A 17,603-nucleotide genomic window follows, 5' to 3' on the forward strand; every position below is an offset into this window, starting at 1 on the left:
AAGGGAGGGAGGGAGGAAGAAGAAGGGAGGGATGGAGGGAAGCGGGGAGTGAAGGAGGGAATCTCCAAGCCAAGATGGTTTCATTGGAGAATTCCACTAAACATTTAACGAAGAATTCACACCAATTCTTCACATACTCTTTCAGAAAAAGAAGAAACACTTTCCAATCCATTTTATGAAGCCAGTATTATCCTGATGCCAAACCAAAGGCAATACAAAAATTTAAATAATCTATAGACCAATGTCTCTCATGAATATAGATGCAAAAATCCTAAACAAAATATTAGGAAATTCAGCAGTATGTAGAATACACACACACACACACCCCCCCCCTCCACACACACACCCCCCATGATAAAGTGGGGTATATTTCAGAGATGAAAGGCTGGCTCAATCTTTGAAAATCAATTAGAGTAGTTAATATTAACAAGCTATTAACAAGCTTAAGAAAAATCACATAATCATAACATCCTCATCTTTCAGACCTCTGTATACTGAAGTGTCCTAGGACTCAGTCTCTTTTTACACCTTATTCCCTGTTACGACTCTCGCATTTTTATCTCTAGCCCAGATCTCTCTTCCTTAAATTCTAGACCCATAAACCCAACTGCCCCTTAGACATCTATACTCAGATAGGCATTTCCAAATGGACATGTCCAAATACAAACACTTGCTCTTACTCCCCAAACCCACTCTTTTCTGTAATTCAGTAAATGGAAGCTCTATTCTTATAGTTGCTTAGGCCAAAACCCTTGGAGCTATCTGAATTCTCATATGTCTTTCACACCCCATATCCAATCTATCAGCAAATCCTGTTACCTCTTCCTCTAAAATATCCCCAGAACTGTCCCTTTCTTAGCACTTCCACGGATACAACCCTGGTTTGAGTTATCCTTTCACCGTTACTACAACAGCTGCCAGACTGGTTCTTCCTGCTTCTACCTTTGCACCCTTACTGTCTTATTTTCTACCTAATAGCCACAATGCTCCTTCTTTATGCAAAACTGCCCAATGGACTTCGTTTCATTCAGAGTAACATCTAAGTCTACATTATTGCCTGCAAGTCCCCATGTGATGCAGTCCCTTTCTACTTTTCTGAGTTAATTTCCAGCCACCCTTCTGGTTGATATCACTCCAGCTTTATTGTCCTCTCTGCTGTTCCTCCAAAATGCCAAAAATGGTATAAACTTGGTTTTCCCTCTTCCTGGAACCATGGCATATGGCTTGTTCTCTCAAATGTCACCTTATCAATTAAGCCTTCTCTGAGAAGCATAAGTAAAAGACTACCCACCTACACATATACATTCCTTATCCTCCTTACCTTCTTGATTTTTATTGAAGTTACTTACCACTTTCTGATTTATTCTAAACTTGCATGTTTGTTTTTCTATCTTTCTCAGTAGAAAGTAAGTTCCTGAGGACATGGATTTTGTCTGTTAGCTTAGAAGAAGTGCTTTGGACATAGGTGGTAAAAAATTATTTGCTGAATGAATGAATAAACCATTGGTTCAGGAATCAAGAATTTGGGATCAGATATAAGATAAACCTAAGTTGACTCCTGCCTCTGCTATTTCCTAGCTATGTCCAAGTACATAGGGTACTTAACCATGCTTTATGTTTTCTCGTCTACCAAATAGTGATTGTAATAATAATCTCAACTCCTAAGACTGATGTAAGAATTAAATTTAAAAAGTATGTAATTTGCTTAACAGACAGTGACTTGATATAAAAGTGCTCAGCATATGACACTGTTACCTAATATGGAAAGAAGACCTAAATTTCGACACAAAAGCCCTCAGTTATGACTAGATACTCACTGTAAGATTTTAGATTATTCACCTCTTTTACACTAACTCACTTGATACATCAGGAACTGCAGCCAAAAAGATGGCTAAGTTGCAGCCCCTTCCCTCAAATCTTAGTAAAGTGATCTTGGGTAAGTCACTTAACCTCTCTGAGCCTAATCTCTCTTAACCTCTCCTAAGCTGTCAAAAGGGAGATAATATAATATCTCATAGCTTTGTTGTGAGGATTAAATGAGTTACTGTGTGGGAACTGTGTCTAGCACATTGTAACCTCTCACTGTGTTAGCTATGATTTGATTCTAGTCTGGAGGAGGGGTAAAAGCATGTAAGCAAAGAACTGCAATACAGTGCAATAAGAGCAAAAGCAGGCATCAATTAGAAGAAGGTCTCCTAAACTAGAGTCTGCCCACAACTAGGAAGTTATACCACGATCACGAAATTTTAAAACTCTCCTATGTCTATAACTTAACTCCCTACCATCAACCCCGTGGCAATAAGAAAGACATTTCTCTGCTGCTTTGATAACTGGGATTTAAACACTTAAAAAAAAAAAAAAAGGGTCAAGGTTTAGAGTCTCAGACAGTGTTTTGTTTTGTTTCAGACAAGAGTCTTGCTCCGTTGCCCAGGCTGGAGTACAGTGGCACGACCACAGCTCACTGTAAGCTCTAACTCCTGGGGTCAAGGGATCCTCTCGCGTAGCTGGAACTACAGGTGAGCGTCACCATGCCTGGCTAATTTTCGCTATGTTACCCAGGATGGTCTTGAACTCCAGTACTAAAGCTATCCTCTCGCCTCGGCCTCCCAAAGGGTTGGGATTACAAGCAAGAGCCATTGCGCCAGGCCTCAAATAGCGTGTCTTAACATGAGGTCAGCAGACACATTGGGAAGGGTAAGTTAGTTCCCTCCACCTTTTCCCTAAAGTTAACACCTCACTTAAGTTCGAAAAAGTCAACTGGACCCCCAGAAGGCAAAAGCAGCATGTAATAACACCCTGAGAACCCACTTAGGAGCTGAGAGCCCAAATGTGTTTATGACGGCGCTGTTACAGACTAAAAGGTCAGAATCGGACATTAAAAGGTGCTCCGGAAGGCTGAGTAGGAGCTCACCAGGTGAGAAAGGGGATGTCACTTTCGGAGAGAGAACGAGCGCCTGGGCCTGGAGGCGTGAAAAGGGCACGTGGGTGGCTTGGAAGAATCAAAACCAAGTGTTTTTGGGGACAGCCAGAGAGCCGAACACGTATGGAGGAAAGGTGCGGCCTGGGGCCCGCCAGATTAGAAAGGAAACCCCCCTCCCATACCCAGATCATGATCTCTCAGCCTTAATGTCCCCTCAGGATACCCCTCTACGGGGTCCCAGCTGTTGGGCTCCCTCTGGTTCCCGCCACTCTTCCCTTACCTCGTCTTCCAGCCTTTCCCTCACTCTCCCGCCTCCTCTGCCTTGCCGGAAGTGACGCGCTAAGTAGCGCGCCGTACCGCGCCAGAAAGGTTCCGAGGGAGCGGGAAAAAGGGTTCCGGCGAGATCCACTGCGCCGGCGTGCGGGCTTGAGCGGTCAAAGCGCTTTCCGGGGTCCCGGGGAACTACGTTCCTTCCCTCGCTCTGTCTCCTTCGAAGTGGTCTGCGCGAGGTTCAGACGGGCCGTCGCCTTCAAAGGGACGGTTTTCTAGAGCTCCGACGCCTCTCGGTGCCCAACTGCTCTGGCCCTTGCCCTTTGACCCCGCTCTCGCGGTAGGGTGAGAGGTCGGGTGGCCATCTTGTGGCGGCGGCGCGGGCGGCTGTTACTGCGGAGACCCATCCCCTCCCCCTCCTTGCACCCCTGGCCGTCTGTCAGTCGGTAAAAAGTCCCGCAGCCTGTCAGGTGAGGCCCCGGCCTCGTGCCGTCGCTCTTCCCGCCGCACTGGGCGGCCCAGGCCGCTCCCTGCCGGGCCTCACTGCCGCCACCATGTCCTCCTTCTCTGAGTCGGCGCTGGAGAAGAAGCTCTCGGAGCTGAGCAACTCTCAGCAGAGCGTGCAGACCCTGTCCCTGTGGCTCATCCACCACCGGAAGCACGCGGGACCCATCGTCTCCGTGTGGCACCGCGAGCTCCGCAAAGGTAAACACCAACTCCCCACCCCTTGGACGGTCCCCGGGTTGTCCTCTCGCCCACCCTCCTTAGGCCCTTCTAAGCCTCTTCATTGAGCCTTGCTTTCCAGGCCTGATCGAGCTTCTGAGATGGGAGACAAGGTTAGCCCCATTTCTCGAAGAAGGAAACTGAGGCCCGGGAAGGTTTAAGATACTTGTCTGAGGTTCCACGGACTGGGACTCAGGTGTCCAGACTTAGAGTTCATCGAGCCATTTTCCCTTCAGTTTCCGCCTGACATTTGTGGCTGTTATTATCTCGGCTGCATTCAGCGCCGCACTGGCCCTAGCATGTCAGGCCCAGTGCTGGGGATTTGGAGTAAAAGCCAGTGGGCTCCGGAGTTAGACTCCGCAGATTGAGTGCTGGCTGGCTCAGCGACTTGCCAGCTGAATAATATTGGGAGAGTTTCTTCATCTCCCTGTGTCTCTGTTTTCTCATCTGTAAGAGAGAGGCAAGGACTGCTACCCCTTACAAAGCCTTTACTCTATACCAGTCACTATCCTAAGACCTTTGTATATATATCCTCACACTCAGTCCTTGGAACAGCCCTGTGAAGTAGATCGTCTCTCACGTCTTAGGTTAAGGAGCCACCCCACCCAGACCTTACCTCTCCTCTCCTCTCATGCAGCTGTCATTGATTTCAGGGCCTGCTCAAGTTCTAACAGACATTCATTGAACTCAGTCTGTTATGTGCCAGGCACTGGCTTGGACACTTACAGCATGTTGTCTCTGCCAACTGCCTAGAATTTAAGTCTGACTTTGCTGCCTTCCTGACCCCAGCAACTTAACCTGTCTGTCCCTTCATTTTCTTATCTACAAAATGGATAACTGATACTATGTCTTTATTACATGCGAAGTGCAGTACTGATATCTTTACATACATTGCCATTAAACAAAAATTATTGAAGCCCTATGAAGTAGGAACTTTGCAGAAGAGGAAAAATTGAGACTCATCTCGTGGTGAGAAGTAAACAGGATAATCCAAGTGAACATTTAGCACGGGGTCGGCACACTCTAGGCGTTCAACAGATTATGGTGAGATGAGACTTTTGATTACTCACTGTGAGGCATGGTCTTTTTCTTCAAGTTGCTTACAGTCTGGTGGGGAAAGATGGGCACCTGCACTCCCTGATGAGTTTCATAATGGAAGACTGAAGAAATGAAGCTCAGAGCTGCTCCAGACACCCTATATGTGGTAGGCCTTTATAGCAAAGGAAGTGGCTTTACAAGCATTCTCTACAATCGGTGAGTTGAGGACACCACAGATGTCCTGCTCTACAGGCGAGGAAACTGAAGTGGCTAAGTGGTATTTTCAAGGGTTTTGAACTGATGAGGCTCAGACTACATCAGGCTGGCAAACGCCAAAATCCGTGATTTTTTTTAGGAGACCCAGTTCTAGCCCTTTAGCAGGGACCCTCCAAATATTGCATACTGTACTAAGATAGGGATCCCCGCAGCCTTTTGGGCAGTTGTGGGGAGAGGTAGAGCCTGGAGTTTATGGGGCTTTCTTCATGTACCCCACTGTGCCATTCAGAAATTATTTGTAGAGTCTGCTGAGATGTGAATTGCCACTGTACAGAATTCTATTGGGTGGGACCTCAAAAGGCAGTTAAAGTCCATCTCGAGTGGATATACGGGGTCTCGCTCTGTTGCCCGTGCTGGAGTGCAGTGGCACAATCTCGGCTCACTGCGAGCTCCGCTTCCTGGGTTCACACCGTTCTCCTGCCTCAGCCTTCCGAGTAGCTGGGACTATAGGCGCCCGCCACCATGCCCGGCTAATTTTTTATATTTTTAGTAGACAGGGGTTTCACCGTGTTAGCCAGGGTGGTCTTCATCTCCTGACCTCGTGATCCTCCCGCCTGGGCCTCCCAAAGTGCTGGTATTACAGGCGTGAGCCACCGTGCCCGGCCAGGTGTCACTTCTTTTGTGACTCTTTCTTGATTCCTCACCTCACACTAGTTGAGTTACTGAAAAAAAGCAAATTAGAGAGTACATTTGTGTATGAAGCTCCGTTATCCCTAATCTTATATGGTAGAGCCTTATGTTGCAAGTAGGCCAGCATTATTATCCTCATTTTATAGATGAGACGATAAAGGTGTAGAGAAATTAAGTGCCTTGTCCAGAGACATATAGCTAGGACATGAGCCCAGGGCTGCCTGATGCCAAAATGTGTTCTTTTTCAAGTACTCAGTGCCTCAGTGCATTTAATAAGTGAAGGTGGTCACCTGACTCCAACCATACTGTAGTGCTTTCATTTATTAGAATTAATGAGTGCCTTCCACCCCGTCATACCAGTTTAGCATTTGATTTGTTTCTACTAGCTGTTCATTTGAACTGGTTACATCTTTGTCATTAGATTATGTTTTGAGGAAGAAACTAGACCTTCTTGTTTATTTGTAATACCACAAGATAATAGCATGGTGCCTGTTACATAGTTTAAAAATAGGAATTAAGCCAGGTGCGGGTGGTGGCTCACGCCTGTAATCCCAGCACTTTGGGAGGCCGAGGCGGGCGGATCACAAGGTCAGGAGATCGAGACCACAGTGAAAACCCGTCTCTACTAAAATACAAAAAATTAGCCGGGCATGGTGGCGGGCGCCTGTAGTCCCAGCTACTTGGGAGGCTGAGGCAGGAGAATGGCAGGAACCCGGGAGGCGGAGCTTGCAGTGAGCCAAGATCGTGCCACTGCACTCCAGCCAGGGCGACAGAGTGAGACTCCATCTCAAAAAAAATAAAAATAAGAAATAAAAATAGGAATTAAATAATGGTCTCTGATAGAATATTCATGGTTGAGTAAAGGATCTAAACAGTGCTATCCAATACAACTTTCTATGATAACAGCGTAAAGGATCTAAACAGCGCTAATACAATCTTCTGTGATAATAGCAACGTTTTCTATCTGTGCCATCCAACAGGTAGCCACTTGGCATATGTGGCTATGGAGCACTTAAAATGTGTGACTAAGGAACTAAAGGTTTAAGTAGATAGAATTGAAAATTAATTTTTTTTTTTTTTTTTTGAGACAGAGTCTCAATCTGTCGCCCAGGCTGGAGTGCAGTGGCCAGATCTCAGCTCACTGCAAACTCCGCCTCCCAAGCTCACGCCATTCTCCTGCCTCAGCCTCCCGCGTAGCTGGGACTACAGGCGCCCGCCACCCCACCCGGCTAGTTTTTTGTATTTTTTTAGTAGAGACGGGATTTCACCGTGTTAGCCAGGATGGTCTCGATCTCCTGACCTTGTGATCCGCCCATCTTGGCCTCCCAAAGTGCTGGGATTACAGGCTTGAGACACCGCGCCCGGCCACCAATTTTTACCGGCTACAATTCAGGTGTTCCAGTAGCCACACGTGGCTAGTGGCTAACTTACTGGACAGTGCAGAGTTAAAAAAAGATGCTCTTCCAAGCATCAAGACCTAGCTTCCAAATATCCAGGCTGCTTTCTTGAACTGAAAATGCCCCCACACTAAAGGAAAAGGATTCTGTGCCCTAATGTTTAGATTGATTAGCCCTGTAGGTTCTACTAAGGTGAAGTCATTTTTCCTAGCTGAGATGCTCACAGACTGTCTCTGAGTTGCCTTCAAAATATATGAGATTTACAAAAATTAACTTTTTTTCTTGCTTAAATACTTCTATTCCTGATGTGTTATCTTTCCATTTTCTAGGAATAATTCTTAATTTATCCCACTTGAGCTCTGTTCTAAGTAGAATGTCTCCCCTTCTTTATGGAATAGTTTTGGTGTAAAGTGCTCCTAAATGAGTATTTTTAATGGTGTTTTGTATCTTGGCCTGAGTGTAGGTAAATGGACTTTTATCCCAGAATTACTTTACGACTTTCCCTAGATGCCAAAACCAGCCAACAAGTAAAAAGTTTTGATTAACCAGTTGTTTAAATTTTACTCAACAACCAGTTTGACCAGTTTGGAGTGGGCATGGGTAGTGGGTGAAAGGACCTGTTTCTGTCATCTAGGAAAGACATCTGAACAAGGGAGTTGTCCCCCAGGATTGGAATGGAGGGTGTGCGTGTTGTGTGTATTGTGACTGTGTGCTCAGGAGCTCTAGGGTTTTGTCATATCACTTTGACACACATGGTGCTTATGTTGACTGTTGAGGATGTTGAATATGGGGGGATACAGTTTATCCTAAATAAATCCCCATTGTTAAGTTCTAGGGTGATGAAAATTAATTGGCATTGTAAACAGTGAAAACCTTGACTCTCAAGGCCCTTAGATACCTTGTTTGTCTACTGAAAAGTGTATCAGGTCTTGAATGTCCACATTGACATTTTACAATATGGATTCTAGGTTTTTTTAACATAAAATGTATGGAGTTTTAAAGCTCCACTTAATGAAGTTTGCATTGTTGAAGTTCTCTTTTGCTTTTGAATCTGCTAACTTGCATGGGATTACAGGTGTGGTAGTTTCACTTACATCAGCTTTGCCGAGCATGGTTTGCTTTAGCAAAAAAGCGCGTTTTGCCGTAATCATATCCTACCTTTGTAGCAACAGTAGGTATTGTAACTACTGACACTTTCGTTCTGCTTTTTAATAATAATTAGAACAGTTGAAGAAAGCGCCAGGTTCCTAGTATTCTTATCAGTTGGCCTTCTAAATTAGGCTATTACCAAAAGGTTAAAACAATTCAGGGTATCCATATTTAATTTTATGAGCATTTAAGACATCAGTTTCATCAGTTTGAACTGTAATATGCCTGTAAAATCTTGTTTTTAACTTGGGTTATTCTCCTGTAGCTACTTTTTTTTTTTTTTGAGATGGAGTCTCTTACTATGTCACTCAGGTGTACAGTGGCGCGATCTCGGCTCACTGCAATCTCTGCCTCCCGGGTTCAAGTGATTTGTCCAGCTCAGCTTCCCGAGTTGCTGGGTTTACAGGCACCTGGCACTACGCCCAGCTGATTTTTTTTTTTTTTTTTTTTTTTTTTGAAACGGAGTCTCACTCTGTCGTCCAGGCTGGAGTGCAGTGGCATGATCTCGGCTCACTGCAAGCTCTGCCTCCCAGGTTCACGCCATTCTCCTGCCTCAGCCTCCTGAGTAGCTGGGACTACAGGTGCTCACCACTATGCCTGGCTAATTTTTTGTATTTTTAGTAGAGACAAGGTTTCACTGTGTTAGCCAGGATGGTCTCGATCTTCTGACCTCAGGTGATCCACCTGCCTCGGCCTCCCAAAGTGCTGGAATTACAGGCGTGAGCCACTGTGCCCAGCCTCCTGTAGCTACGCTTTAAAATGTCAGATCTTATGCCTGCTATGTCAGACATATACATGATTTGTACATTTCAAAAACTGGTTTCAGAGAGAAATAGAGCAAGGACTACTCAGGTGTGTTAAGATTAATAAAGAACTTGTGTTTTTCAGGTACTTTAGCACTGGAGAAAACTCTGTGTTTTGAAACATCTAATTATGTTCTTATTTATTTCTTTTAAAAGAAAACTGGGACCAAAAATCGTAGTGATGTAACTTTATAGTTGAGAAATTATGTGCATAGAAGCCAGGAAATTCAGTAATGTTCCCCAAAGCAACTGTAACTCAAACATATTGCATGAGGTTTTTATGCTTTAATATATGATACATATAGAGTAATAGCGAATAACCACATTTCATATAAATAAGAGAGAATTATGGTTTTTGTGAAAGCCCTAATTTTGCATATCTAGATTTCACATGTGTGTAAATTTTCAGTAAGAATGTAGTGTTGATGTATACTTGTATTTGAGCTAATATCTATTGGTGCACCTAGAGATTCTTCTGTATTATTGATTATGGTTATTGGAGTATCAGAGAAATTCTCAGTTTAGGAGCAAAATTACAAGAAACCTTTTTTTTTCTTTTTTTTTTTTGAGATGGAGTTTCGCTCTTGTTGCCCAGGCTGGCGTGCAATGGCATGATATAGGCTCACCAAAACCTCTACCACCTGGATTCAAGCGATTCTCCTGCCTTAGCCTCCTGAGTAGCTGGGATTACAGGCATGCGCCACCATGCCAGGCAAATTTTGTATTTTTAGTAGAGACGGGGTTTCTCCATGTTGGTCAGACTGGTCTTGAACTCCTGACCTCAGGTGATCCGTCCACCTCGGCCTCCAAAAGTGCTGAGATGACAGGCATGAGCCACCATGCCTGGTGAAACCATTCTAAAATTGAAACCTAACTCAGTCTTTTTTTTTTTTTTTGAGACAGAGTCTTGCTCTGTCACCCACGCTGGAGTGCAGTGGTACAATCTCGGCTCACTGCAACCTCCACCTCCTGGATTCAAGCGATTCTCCTGCCTCAGCCTCCAGAGCAGCTAGGACTACAGGCACCCACCACCACACCCAGCTAATTTTTGTATATTTAGTAGAGGTGGGGTTTCACCATATTGGCCAGGCTGGTCTCAAACTCCTGACCTCAAACGATCCACCCACCTCGTCCTCCCAAAGTGCTGAGATTACAGGCATGAGCCACCACATCTGGCCAACTCAGTCTTTCATTCTGGAATATTTGATAATTAAAAGTGAGTTAGAAATTGCTCATTTTTGCAGTAAATAAAAGCCTTAGTTTTTTTTTTGTTTTGTTTTGTTTTTTGTTTTGTTTTTTTTTGTTTTTTTTTTGAGATGGAGTCTTGCTCTGTCGCCCAGGCTGGAGTGCAGTGGCCGGATCTCAGCTCACTGCAAGCTCCGCCTCCCGGGTTCATGCTATTCTCCTGCCTCAGCCTCCCAAGTAGCTGGGACTACGGGTGCCCGCCACCTCGCCTGGCTAGTTTTTTTGTATTTTTTAGTAGAGACGGGGTTTCACTGTGTTAGCCAGGATGGTCTCAATCTCCTGATCTCGTGATCCGCCCGTCTTGGCCTCCCAAAGTGCTGGGATTACAGGCTTGAGCCACCGCGCCCAGCCGAAAGCCACATCATTCTTATGGCTCTTCTATAAGGTACTTTTCTTTAACTGAGGCCAACAAACTTGTCCTGAGATTTCCTTTCTATCCTCCAAGTGAAGAATTTGGACATTTCAAGATCTGAAGTGAAATTAAACTGGAATGGCCTGTCNCCATTGTTTTTCTTTTTCTTTTCCAAAACGGTATTCCCAAACCTATTCCTTAGGTTGTCTTTTTAAACATATCTACTTGACCCCCCCAGGTAGAAAATACTTGTCTTAAATGTTTTTTTTTAGGAGCAGCCCAGCAAAAGAATTGTGAATTGAGAATTTCTTTGGTGTAAGTTAAATTCTTTTCTTTTCTTTTTTTCAGCCAAATCAAATAGAAAGCTTACTTTTCTGTATTTAGCAAATGATGTCATCCAGAACAGTAAAAGGAAAGGACCTGAATTCACTAGAGAATTTGAATCTGTCCTTGTGGATGCTTTTTCTCATGTTGCCAGGTATGTTGTCTGTTTTTGGATTTGTTTTAAATTCGTTACCTTTTCCACTTTTTTGTTCTTTTTTTTTCTGTGATAGCCTTTGTAAATTGACAACTTCCTACTTTACAGAGAGTTGTGGAGGCCAAATTGTGGTTTTATGTTTTGTTGAGCCCTCAAGAACTGTCGAGACATGTAAACACTCTGATACATTTAAGAGATTCAGCCTGGCATATCTTTTCTTCTAGATATATTCATTTTCATTTTTTGAATTTATTTCTTGGTTATGATATTTTCCTTGGTTTGGTTGAATTGTCTCATTAGCTTATGATTAAAAAACAAAGCTAACTAGTAAGGGAACATTTTAGTAATGTAATAGTAAGTGATTAATTGCCAAATGCCTTCCTTTTTATTTCCTTCTGGATTTCTAGATGTCTAGTTTACTAAAAATAGTAGTCATTACTGTAACTGCAGTAATAGTAATTACTAGTGTGGAAAGTAGGTGTTTGATCTGGCTATATTGTATTAAGCCTGATGCTATTGTGTTTTGTGGTGGAGAGGAGTGGCACACACGTAACTAATACCATAGAAAGCATACATTGGATTAAAAGTCTTATAAATTACTTCATGTGAAAACAAAAGCTTTCTGTAGGCTCAAATTAGGTGCCCAGGAAAAGCAAAGAAAAACTATCATTCGTTAGAATATTATGTTTATAGGTAAATATATAAAAGATATTTGTAAAAGGAATTGGGAAACATGAATGGGGAGACTAGTAGGTTAAACATAAATTGTTATTAGGTCTAAAATATAGTGAAAGGCCTTAAATGAGAAATGAAGTCATGCTTTCATTGCAGGATTTGAAAAGTTTGAAGGAATAAAATTAGAAATCCAAGAGAAAGAAATGACACCTAGCTTTGTAGAGATGAAAAGATGGTTTTGTTGGTCAGCTACATAACTGGATCACCTTTTGATCAGCATGGACACTGAAGTAGCAAAATGTGTTATTACCTTGAAAAAATACTGCATCTTCATAACAGAATAAGCTTAGAACAGACTACTGGAGGAGCTATCTGAAATAGACAGATTTTCTTGCTTTGATGAGATTTAATTCACAGTTTCTTAGAAATTAATGGTAGCTCTGCCTCAGACACTATGTGAGTGACCTGGAATGTGTTACTTAACTTTTGAACCCAAATTTCCTAACTGGCTAACGGGGGAGGATACTACTTATCTCCTAAGAGTTGTTGGGAGGGTAAAGACAGACAATATGTTTAAAAGTACGTAGTACAATGCCTTTTCCACATTCTTTGCTCATTCATTAGATCATATGTTTTTTCCTATATTCCAGGCACCTAGTAAAGTGTCTGGCACAGAGCTGCTTAGTTATGTAGCTTGAAGGAATACCATTTATATAGCCTCCACGTAAATGGTGTCCCAGGAGCTGGGCAACAGTATGGTCTGCCCTGACACAGAGTAGGCATTCAGTAAATATTTGTTAAATGAGTTAATTAATGTTAACTCATTATGGAAGAGGTTTGGTCTAGGGAATTGGCTGGAATGATTTCTTGTAGGGATAGTAAACATAATAATTTTATTTATGAATTTCAGCCTGGGCAGCATAGTAAGACCCTGTGTCTACAAAAAACTTCTTAAAAATTAACCAGGCGTGGTGGTATGCACCTGTAGTCCTAGCTACTTGGGAGGCTAAGGCAGGAGGATTGCTTGAGTCCAGGAGTTAAAAGCTGTAGTGAGCTATAATTATACCACTGAACTCCAGGTTTGGTAACACAGCAAGACCCTGTCTCTGAATTACAAACAGACAAACAATCTGTAATCTTTAGCTGTCCTGAAACCAAAAAGTAAATAGAAAGGGGTGGAAAAGGGGGTGGGCAATACCAGGGTTAAAAATTCCTTTTCACTTGGGAACACCTTAAAAACTAGCCAAGTTTTAGATGTCTTGGCAGATTCAGTGGCAGTGTGGGGAAGATAAACCTGGTCCTTCTCAATAAAATAGCCCAAATTCCTTTCTGTTTGCTTTCTTCTGGTTCTTCTAAGATCCTGCTTGGATATTATATTCAGGATACCCATGTTTCCAATCTCCCTTCTTATACCCCATTATTAGGACAGAAAGTCCAACATCTCTGCTTCAGCCATGATGCAGCTTGTCCACAGTAGGAGAAGCCTAATTAACAAATACTTTCTGTATGCTTTTTTTGTGGCCAGTTGATGAACAAAGATAGTTGACCTGTTACTATTGACTAAATTGATGAGGGATATCTTTGTGATAAACGATACCTCCATCCCCAACAAACAGTAAAAGAACTCCCAAGTCCAAGAAAGCTGCCAAGTTTATAGGGTAGATTTGATTTGAATAGCAGTTTAATTAACCAGACTGCAAACTTTTTTTTCATACAAGTGCCTTGTTTTCTTCCCAGTGAGGAGACAGCTGTCCATGTCATTTTTCATTCAATATGTATTGGAGTGCCTTCTATATGCCAAGTACGGATCCAGACACTGGGGGAGCAGCAATGAACAAGGCAGGCGAAGACAAGTAAATGAGCAAGATACTTTCAGAGCAGGATAATACAGACATAATAAAATGGAGTGATGTTCTAGAGTAGGATCTCTCGCTGGCAGTGTGGTTCAGGAAGTCCTCTAAGGAAATGACATTTGAGGTAATCGTGCGAAGCAGGAGCAGCTATTAAGAAAAACTTAAGGCAGAAATAATCTTGGCTTGCTAAGAGAAACAGAATGAAGGCTGGTGTGGTTAGAACATAGTGTGCAAAGGAAAAGTGGCATCCAGATGAGGTCTGAGAGGTGGACATGCACCAGTCACGTACACCCTGTAAGACTTGGGAGTTAGGATTTTTTTCTGATGGGATGTCATTGAAGAGTTTTAAGCAGGGGAATGATATATTCCAACATACATTTTTAAAAGATCCCTCTTTAAAAGTGGCTTAGTGTGGAGGGATGGATTGTAAAGGCCAAGGGAGGGGCAGGGACGTGAGTTTGGAGGATATTGCTGTGGTGCGGGCTAGAGGTGACATTGGCTAGGACCCAGAAGCAATGGGAAGATACTAATAGCTTCTATTTATTGAATGCGTCATTCGTGGGAGGATCCCCACCTCTCCAGTGTGAAACTGATAGGATTTATAGGTGTTGAGTGGGAGCTAGTAGTGAAAAGAGAAATCGAAGACGATTTCTAGCTTTTGACATAAGTGAATGACTGATGGTGCCCTTTACTGAAGTGAAGATTGGGGGAAAGATTTGGTGGAGGAAATCATGAGTTTTGTTTTGGCCAGGCCGAGTGTGAGATGGCTAGTGAATATTCCAAGGAGTGATGCCAGATAGGTAGGTGGATAAAATAGTCTCAAGCTCAGTAGAGAATTGATTTCTGGGGACATAAATTTGGGAGTTACCCACATGATGTTTATTTATTGAAATTTGGGAGTTACCCACATGATGTTTATTTATTGTCGTGGGCCCCAAGACCACTCCCAGGTTTGGTGATTCCCTAGAAGGTCTCACAGGACTCATCATGTAGTCATAGTCATGGCGGTGATTCATTACAGCTAAAGGATCCAAAGCAGCAGCAGCAGAGGGTGATGTGCATGCAGTGCCTGCAGCAGACTGGAGCGCTCTAGGTGTAAGCTTCTGAGTCCCCTCTCAGTGCAATTACACAAATACACTTAATTCCTCCAGCACTGAGTTGTGATGTGTATGACGTGTAACCTACCAAGAAAGCTCATTAAAGACTCCATGCCCAGAGTTTTTGTCGGATTGGTCGTGTAGACACCCTCTGCCAAAATTCTAGGCTCCCAGAAATAAATCAGGTGTTCATTAGGGACTGTATTGCTTGCACAAACAATTTAGGCCCAGTAAACCACCCTTACCAGTTAGGAAATGGTAGGGACACTCTGAAATCCCAAGTTCCCAGACGCTAGCCAAGCACTTCCCTAAGGGTGGCAGTCTGACCTTCTGTGTTAACTCTTTTCTGAACCATCTTTACATGAGGTACTGTTGGAAGTATAGGGAATACTTAGAATTCCTGCCCTTAGTAGGCCTAACGTAGGCCTGCTGTGCATGGGATAAGACAGAGTTGTACAAATTACTGTGGTTGTACCAAAAAAGTGCCATAGAACTGTAGAGGAAGAAAAGGCCCCCAAGGCTGGCTTAGCAGGACCTCAGGTGTCCGGTTGACACGTCAAGCAGCAATTCTGTTTGTGTGTGTCATACACATTTTTCACTCTCAAAGGTCAGTTTTGCTATCTATATTGAAAAATGAAGGGATTGAATTTGTAATTAATCAGAATTAAAATACTAAGTGTTCAATGTAATATTAAGTTGTGTATGTAATTATTTGCCATCTTCCACTTTATTCATAGATTGATGGCAAAGATGGTTTAGTCTTTTTTTCTATTTAAAGATTTCTCAGTTTAGATTGGAGTTATTGTATACTGTATACAGTATACTGAAAATACTGCTCTTTCTGTTATAAAATGGCTTTATTACCTTGGTTGTGTCTGATTCCAGATGCCAAAGTGACTTCCATTTCACTGGAGCTACTTCCTTCAAAACCTAATCAGTGGAAAGATTTCTTGAATATTTTATTTATAACTTTGAAACTTCTCTAGCAAAACCTTGATTTGCCACAATGCTCAAGGAAATATCTGTCCTGGTTAGTTACATTCACTAATTAAACTGGAACCCTCCTTTTTGGCCTTTAGTAGTAAAAGCCTTTTGAAAATGTTTTGCGGTTATGACAGGTTTGAACATCATTTTCCATTGTGCCTGAAACTGTACACAAAACCAGTCTTAGCCTGAATGGAGTCCCAAGTATCCCCAGGAATGGTGGATGGTGTGTGTGTATTGTGATACCCACCTATTTTTTAACTAAATCCTTGATAAGAATTTATTCTCATGATAATGGTTTCTCCTTGTTTTAAGTGAATAGAGAATCTGCAGCAAACAGATTTTATGTTAAAAGTACCAGCTAGTTCGTTAACTAAGTTCTGATTAGTTGCAATTTGGTTTTATTAATTATAATGACTTTATTTTTATAAGCTATACATTTGATCACATCAGGGACCTCCCATTGCCTGCAGGCCACATGCTTTAATATGGCATTGGCATTCAGGGCTTCCAGGTTCTTCTGCTATTTCCCCACATTCCCCCATATACTTCAGCTACCTGAATTACTCCTTTCCCTTTGCCTTGTTCGATTTTGGCGGTTCCATTTGAAGAAGAGATAGCATGAACAAAGGCACATGCACATGAGAGAACAAATTCTGAGTAGCAAATACATACAGGTGGCTGTTGCTGGAATGCAGAGTTCCAGGTCGGGTAGGGAAAGGAGACTAAACAGGTCTGAGGGGTTGCTGAGTCGAGCCCCAGAGGTCAGGACCCAGGCCTTCTTATTCTTTGTATTCTGTAAACCTTCATTGATGGAGCCGAGGAGTGCTTAGTTGATTTCTGACGTGACCTTGATACAGTAAGATGATTGTTGAAAGTTGAGTAACTATATAACTTACTGAAACCCATATACATTTTTTTGAAAAAGATTACAATTTAACAGATATTTATTGTGCTTGTTCAAGGGCATATAGCAATGGGAGAGAATGACAAATCTCCACCCCTGTGGAAATTACATTCAAATGGAAAGCATGTAAACAAAAAGTAAACTATTGAATATACAGCATACCAGAAAAGTTGTATGGAAAAAAATTGAGTAGGGGCAGGGAGTGTCGTTTTCAAGGTGGAGATTAGGGAATGACATGCTGAAGGTGGTGTGACTAAACATACGCCTGAAGGAGTAGAGGGATTGAACTTTGTGGCCACATGGGGAATGTAGTTCCAGGCAAAGCAAACTCTTCTAGTGCTAAGGCTCTGAGGCCGTGCTAGGGTAGCTGTTGAGGCAGGAGGTTGGAAGATGGGGGTGGGGAAGAGTGGGTAGGAGATGAGGCCAGGGAAATAACAGCTGGGTTGGGAAAGGCCTTGGAGTCTTTATAAGGACTTTTATTCTGAGGGATACTGGGAAGAAATGTTGGCAATTTTGAACAAAGGAGTGACGTGATCTGCCTTAGTACAGCAGCTAAAATGATGTTTTGAAAACTCGAGAGTAGGTTGTAAGAGGACAAAGGTGGAAGCGGGGAGAGCAGTAATGAGGCTACTATAGTAGTCCAGGCAAGAGATGATAGTGCCTTGGGCCAGATTGATAGCAGAGGAAAAAATGAGAAGTAACTCATTTCTGGATATATTTTGAAGGTGGAGTAAAAGTGTTTTATCACAAATATCAAGTAATTGGGTCATATTTTAAGCTTTTAAACTTAGCAGTAGAAATGTTTT

At 42.7% G+C, this 17,603-nt stretch overlaps 2 protein-coding genes across 4 annotated transcripts in view; one reads left to right on the forward strand and one right to left on the reverse strand.

Moving 5' to 3' along the window:
• Nucleotides 1–3,265, reverse strand: part of TTI1 (TELO2 interacting protein 1) — a 51,469-nt gene extending 48,204 nt beyond the window's left edge. Inside the window, exon 1 of one of the 3 annotated variants that reach the window (XM_017859070.1) lies at nucleotides 3,201–3,265. The gene's annotated coding sequence lies outside the window, so the exon portion shown is untranslated. The remainder of the gene's footprint in view (nucleotides 1–3,200) is intronic. The other 2 variants (XM_017859069.1, XM_017859071.1) reach the window with 2 other exon arrangements.
• Nucleotides 3,266–3,343: 78 nt separating this feature from the next.
• The window catches only part of RPRD1B (regulation of nuclear pre-mRNA domain containing 1B), a 65,251-nt gene continuing 50,991 nt past the window's right edge, over nucleotides 3,344–17,603 (forward strand). The window contains exons 1-2 of the mRNA XM_017859072.1: nucleotides 3,344–3,895; nucleotides 11,152–11,281. Of these exons, the coding sequence (XP_017714561.1) occupies nucleotides 3,745–3,895; nucleotides 11,152–11,281 (281 nt within the window). The 5' untranslated portion in view covers nucleotides 3,344–3,744. The remainder of the gene's footprint in view (nucleotides 3,896–11,151; nucleotides 11,282–17,603) is intronic.

Source organism: Rhinopithecus bieti, unplaced genomic scaffold (genome assembly GCF_001698545.2).
Source record: "Rhinopithecus bieti isolate Rb0 unplaced genomic scaffold, ASM169854v2 scaffold_38981, whole genome shotgun sequence".
Taxonomy (NCBI): Eukaryota; Metazoa; Chordata; class Mammalia; order Primates; family Cercopithecidae; genus Rhinopithecus; species Rhinopithecus bieti.